General features: G+C 37.2%; 1 protein-coding gene across 1 annotated transcript in view; it reads left to right on the forward strand.

Moving 5' to 3' along the window:
* LOC119413229 (calsenilin) overlaps positions 1 to 5,836 on the forward strand; it is a 10,852-nt gene that overhangs the window by 188 nt on the left and 4,828 nt on the right. Inside the window, exons 2-6 of the mRNA XM_037680261.1 lie at positions 1,232 to 1,362; positions 1,461 to 1,530; positions 3,125 to 3,303; positions 4,908 to 5,012; positions 5,130 to 5,192. Coding sequence (XP_037536189.1) covers positions 1,232 to 1,362; positions 1,461 to 1,530; positions 3,125 to 3,303; positions 4,908 to 5,012; positions 5,130 to 5,192 — 548 coding nt within the window. The remainder of the gene's footprint in view (positions 1 to 1,231; positions 1,363 to 1,460; positions 1,531 to 3,124; positions 3,304 to 4,907; positions 5,013 to 5,129; positions 5,193 to 5,836) is intronic.

A 5,836-nucleotide genomic window follows, 5' to 3' on the forward strand; every position in this document is an offset into this window, starting at 1 on the left:
CACTGCATTGATTTGCCAATCTTAGAAACCCATATTTTATTCACAGTAAAAAGAAATGGATCGCTGTGAAGCATCCTCACTTTTAACAACAGTCTGTAAATGTCAATGAACCCAGGAGAGCAGTTTCTGGAGTTTTTGGAGGGAAATGTCCCATTCTTGACTGATGGAGGATTCTAGCTGTTCCACAGTCCTGGGTCTTCTTTGCTGGATGGAGGCACATGTTGTTTAAAGCCTGTACCTTTCTGCAGTGATGGTGCCTTTCAGGATGCGTAAGATGTCCATGCCATAGGTTTTAATGCATCCCTATACCATCAGAGAGGCAAGCGTTTGACCTGTGCACTGATAAAAGGCCAGAAGGTTCCTCTCCTCTTTAGTACAGAGGACGTGACATCCGTAGTTTCCAAAAGTACTGGCAGATTTTGATCAGTCAGACCACAGAACGGTTTTCCTCTTTGCCAGAGGGGACAGCATGTCTGGATGGTGTCCACATATGGCTTCAACTGTGCACGATAGAGCTTTAAACAGATTTTGTGGATGCCACAGCTAACTGTTTTAGTATTTACACCTGTTTTCGCCCCTTTCCCAACTTTTTGGAAATGCATTGCTGTCACCAAATTTAAAATGACAATTTTGAGACCATCATTTTAATACAATACAACTTTATTTATAAAGCGTTTTAAAAACAACACAGTTGGCCAAATTGCTGTACACTGATAACGCATTAAAGCAAGCATTAAAGCAAACAATTTGTTGGTTTCTACGTTTGGTTGGTTTACCGTTTTCTACTGTGAATACAATATTGGTTTGTGAGATTTGCACATCATTGTATTTTGTTTTTAGTTTAAAGACATTCCAACTTTTAAAAAAATTGGGTTCAAAGTAAAACAAATATCTAAAAAAAAAAAAAAGTTAATATTTTGCAGTGCCTTTTTGAATGAAACTGCTTTTTTTTTTATCCATTAGACGTTTTCACCCTAAAGAAAGTACCTTGTCCTTTTTTACGCACTTGTCCAAATTCCCTTCAATTTTTTTGCTTATTTCCCTTAAACGCGCACGTTTTTCCTCCTGCCTCCTCTTAATTACGTAAACCCAAGCTCACCCCACCAAATGTTTGCACATTCACTTGCTCATTGTCTGCCTCGTCCTCCCCTCCTTTCTCTTCTTCATGTTTCACATCATCTTTCCTCTCCTGTCCGTCCATCCATCCCTCTGCTCTCTCTGTCTCTTCGTCCCACAGACAGCAGCGACAGTGATTTGGAGCTGTCGACGGTGCGTCACCAGCCAGAGGGGCTGGACCAGCTGCAGGCTCAGACCAAGTTCACCAGGAAGGAGCTTCAGTCTCTCTATCGAGGCTTCAAGAACGTACGTCCAGCTGCTGCCTGGATGCTCAGAATTACTATTCTTTTTCAAAGGAACAGCAATGTTTTCTAATATACATTTACTTCTCCTGTCTTAAGCAGGAGTGTCCCAGTGGACTGGTTGATGAGGAGACGTTCAAGTCCATCTATTCTCAGTTCTTTCCCCAAGGAGGTTAGGCTAAAATAATCTCTCCTTCCTTGTCCTTTCTTGTACTTTAAGAGACTACAGGAGAAATACTCTGCACAGTGAGTGAAGGGGTGGATTTTGTCTTAAAACATGAATGAAATTTTTAAACAGAAAGCATTTGCTATTTATTTTATTGTATTTTTCCTGGTTTTGTTAGTTAAAGCTGCAGCTAATCTTCTCATCAGTCCCAGGCCTTATATTCTGTCAGTTTCCAGTCACTCACAAGTCAAACATCGTGTTGTTTACATGCCCTGTCTGGGTTTTTCAGTGCCTTCTTGTGTCGACTTCAGTTCTGTAAGAGTGACTTCCACGTCAGCCTGTTTGTTTTTCTTAATTACAAAGTTTAGTTTTATTTTTGAACACCTGGAGTGAATTTTTGGGTACAAACCTTGATTTAAAAAAGTTTTAAACCACCACTATACTTCACTTCCAAACAGCCAGACTATTAAAATAGTCTCTGAAGGTCTTTCAATGTTTTTCTTTAAACTTTATCCTTATTGTATTAATTGTCTGTCCAGTCTTTGCACAACACTCTATAATGCAAAGTGTAAAAAAAAGAAAAAGTACTATTCCTATTTGTCCTTGAATTTATGTGTTTAAAAGAAAAAGGGAAATATAATCAAAGACATGAAACAGGACCCAAGAGATGCATCAGTTTTTGATTGTATGTGAAGTTTCAGCGAACAGCTCTTTGGGAATCACCTTATAATCACTGAAATACAATTTATGTCAATTGTGTTATTTTTATTGTTGATCATAGATTCAGGCAAAGAATAGGGTGGAGGAGGGGGTAGCTTGGTGGTCAGTGCTGTGGTCTTGTAATCCTGAGGCTACAGGTTTGAGCCCCGGTTGTGTCTGTAAGGGCATCCGGTGTAAAACCGTTGCCAAATCTTTCATGCGAGTTCACGCACTGACAACACTTGCAGAAGTCGAAAGAAATATAATATTCAGCAAAGGAATGGAGAAATATTGTGTCTTTGTGACAGGAAAAGTGCATAAAGATCAAATTACGAATTGATTCTGAAAACAACTGGATGTAAATTCAGTTGTTTTTTTTTTTTTAAACTGACTCATCCTTCAAGAAAACTTCAAAAAGTCTAAAAGAACACCATATATGACGAGTTTACGAGAAAGTTTGGCTTCTGGGAAGCAGAAAATGAAGGACTGAGGGATGACTCAAGACTTTTGCACTGCTCTGAAAAACGTTTCTCGTTTTGTCCCAAGTTATTTTCTAAATGTAGTTGGTGTATAATTCTTATTTCAAAGTAAAGTTTTAACTTTTTGTGTGTCAGTATTGTAGTTGACTTTGCTGTTGTTTGAAAATTACCTTTTTTTGTTTGGTTCGGCATTTAAAACTTTTCAATGAAAATTAATGTTTTTTGAAAAGTAGTTTGTAAATCATTTTTATCTCCACAAATTATGAGGCCATTGACTCACAAACCGACCATCGTGTTTTAACCTCTGCTGTGAAGACATTCTTGTCTCAATGTTTATGAATCTCATTTTTATCTGTCTTCTGTGTCCAACATGTAGTTTAATGTAACCAGCAAACTGAATCTATAATTTTTTTGCCCCACAGATGCAACCACCTACGCTCACTTCCTGTTCAATGCATTCGACATGGACAGAAATGGTTCGATCCACTTCGAGGACTTTGTCATCGGTCTGTCAGTGTTGCTCAGAGGTTCGGTCACAGAGAAGCTCAACTGGGCCTTTAACCTCTACGACATTAACAAAGATGGCTACATCACCAAAGAGGTAAGTGTAAGAGGTTTGAGAGACGACATTTGGATGATAAAAGTCGCACAAAAACAAAACTGTTTAACTAAATTTTATCCTTTTTATTGTGGAAATGTGTGCATAAAGGTTTGAGTTGCTGTACAACTTTGTCTAGTTTTTATTGATGATTTTACTCTAGATCAACGTTTTGAATATTGTTCAACCAAACGACATAAATTAGCAACAATTTCATCTCAGACGAAGGTGCAACATTGATGGTTTTTGTATAATGAACAACTAGTGAGCACTGGGGGAAGAAAAACAGCACTGATTTGTTTAATTTTATTTAAAACATTGCCAAATTCATAAAAAAATACTATAAGTAATAATAATAAAGTTTTTACATTAATAAGTCTATTAAATATTCATTTTTTAACCACATTGGCAATTTCAGCTTTGCACTGCAATCTGATTGGTGGTGCACTTAAAATGATTTTTACTGTTTTATGGCATGGAGAAAAAAACAGACATGACACAAAAGCCTTACTATGTCTTAGTAATGTGAAAATAGAGACTAAGTGAATTCATTCATTCAACCTTTATTTAAACCTGGGGCTAATGAGGAGATGGGGCACAAGTGAGCTTAATGAAACAGGGTGCAGGTGAAAGTGGGTGTGGCAAGACTGATGGTGACACAGAGTAAACAATCAAAATACAGAAAATCAACATAAAAAAAAAAAAGGAAAACATTGACCGAAGAACAACAAAACCAGATCCTGCCACTATAAAATACACAGTAATGCTGCCCAGGCAGTAATCATTAGTACCATAATTATATACTGTATTTTAGTAATTATTTAAAATTAATATTATTGTAATTTTACAGTACTGATGTGCTACTGCGGTTTGTTTTATAGTAATTTTACTTTAAAATAGAAAACAGTTGCTACTGGATAATTGTTGCCAATTTTCAATAATGTAGTTACTCAAATATGAAACATTTTAAATGTGAAGGTCATGTTTATCTAATGTCATTAAAATGACTCCTGTAGTGAGATTATAAAACAGTTTGTCTCCTTTTTTCTGTTCCCTCTTCTTCAGGGGTCACCTCAGTGAGTCATCCTCCTCCATCTATGTCCTCACTCCAACTACCTCCATGTCCTCTAACTCCATCCATACATCTTCTCTTTGTCTTTTTCCTGGCAGCTGCATTTCTAACATCCTTCTACCAATATACCCACTGTCCCTCCTGTGGACATGTCCAAACCATCTCAGTCTCTAACTCGATGTCCCAGTTGTTCAACCTGTGCTGTACCTCTGATGATCTCATTCCTAACCTTATCTATTCTTGTCACTTCTAAGGAGAACCTCAAGATCTTCAGCTCGGCCACTTACTCTTCTGTCTCCTGTCTTTTTGTCAGTGCAGCTGTCTAAACCATACAACAACATAGGTCTTCTGTCTTGTGAACCTTTCATTTGACCTTTGCTGCCACCCTTTTGTTACAAATCACTCCAGAAACTTTTTTCGACCCACTCCACTTTTTTGACACAGTTTGGCTTATGGTGTTGTAAATAAATCTAAACATTGAAGGTAAAAAAATAACCAGCTGAAATTTCATTTAGATTCTGTCTTTTGCTCTCAGGAAATGCTGGCAATCATGAAGTCAATCTATGACATGATGGGGAGGTACACGTACCCGTGTGTGCGAGATGATGCTCCATCTGAGCATGTTGACAAGTTCTTCCAGGTCCTAAAAGCTCATAAGTTTAAAAAAAATAAATAATCCAACACAAATACAGTGAGCTACAGGACATCTTGACAAAAATGTTCTGAGAGATGTGTCTTTTAATTCTTCTTCCAACAGAAAATGGACAGAAACAGAGATGGTGTGGTGACAATTGAAGAGTTTATTGAGACGTGTCAGAAGGTAACACACTAATTCAAACACTCCCCTCCACACACACACACACATTTTCACTGGCACTTCAGTTACTCATCAACGATAAGAATGTAAAACACGTCAGCACACCTGATTGCGTTTCTGTAATAACATAAAATCAAATGTTAATCGTTTCAAACATCTGTCATCCTTCCTGCTGCATATAAAACTTTCCTAACACCACCTACTAAATCATAACCAGACACTCCTTCGTCTTGTTACAGCATGTTTCTTTTTAAATCCAATCATTTCTAATCTTGTTATCGTCTCCTCTTTTGCTCCTGTTCGTCTTTATTATCCTCGCTGTGTAATTATTGCCATCAGCACAATGAAACAGGATGAAATCTCATTTCTCTTTTTAGCACGACATCAATTCAACCGACCTCTTGGGCTCCTGTGATTTTCAGAGTAATATTGTTTTCTTGCATCCTTAATATGTTGTTACTTTCAGATGTCTAGCATAAATATGACTCACAATCCATTAGATAAAGGTTATTTTAGTAGTTAAAGGCATGATTTACCAGTAGGTGTAAATTTAATAAAACTGCTGTGCATCCCATGCTTGTTCAAGCCTACCAGAATAAAAACAGGTAAAATACTTGTCAGCATCTGTATATTTTTATATATATATA

This window comes from Nematolebias whitei, chromosome 8 (genome assembly GCF_014905685.2).
Source record: "Nematolebias whitei isolate Nwh7 chromosome 8, NemWhi1, whole genome shotgun sequence".
Classification (NCBI taxonomy): Eukaryota; Metazoa; Chordata; class Actinopteri; order Cyprinodontiformes; family Rivulidae; genus Nematolebias; species Nematolebias whitei.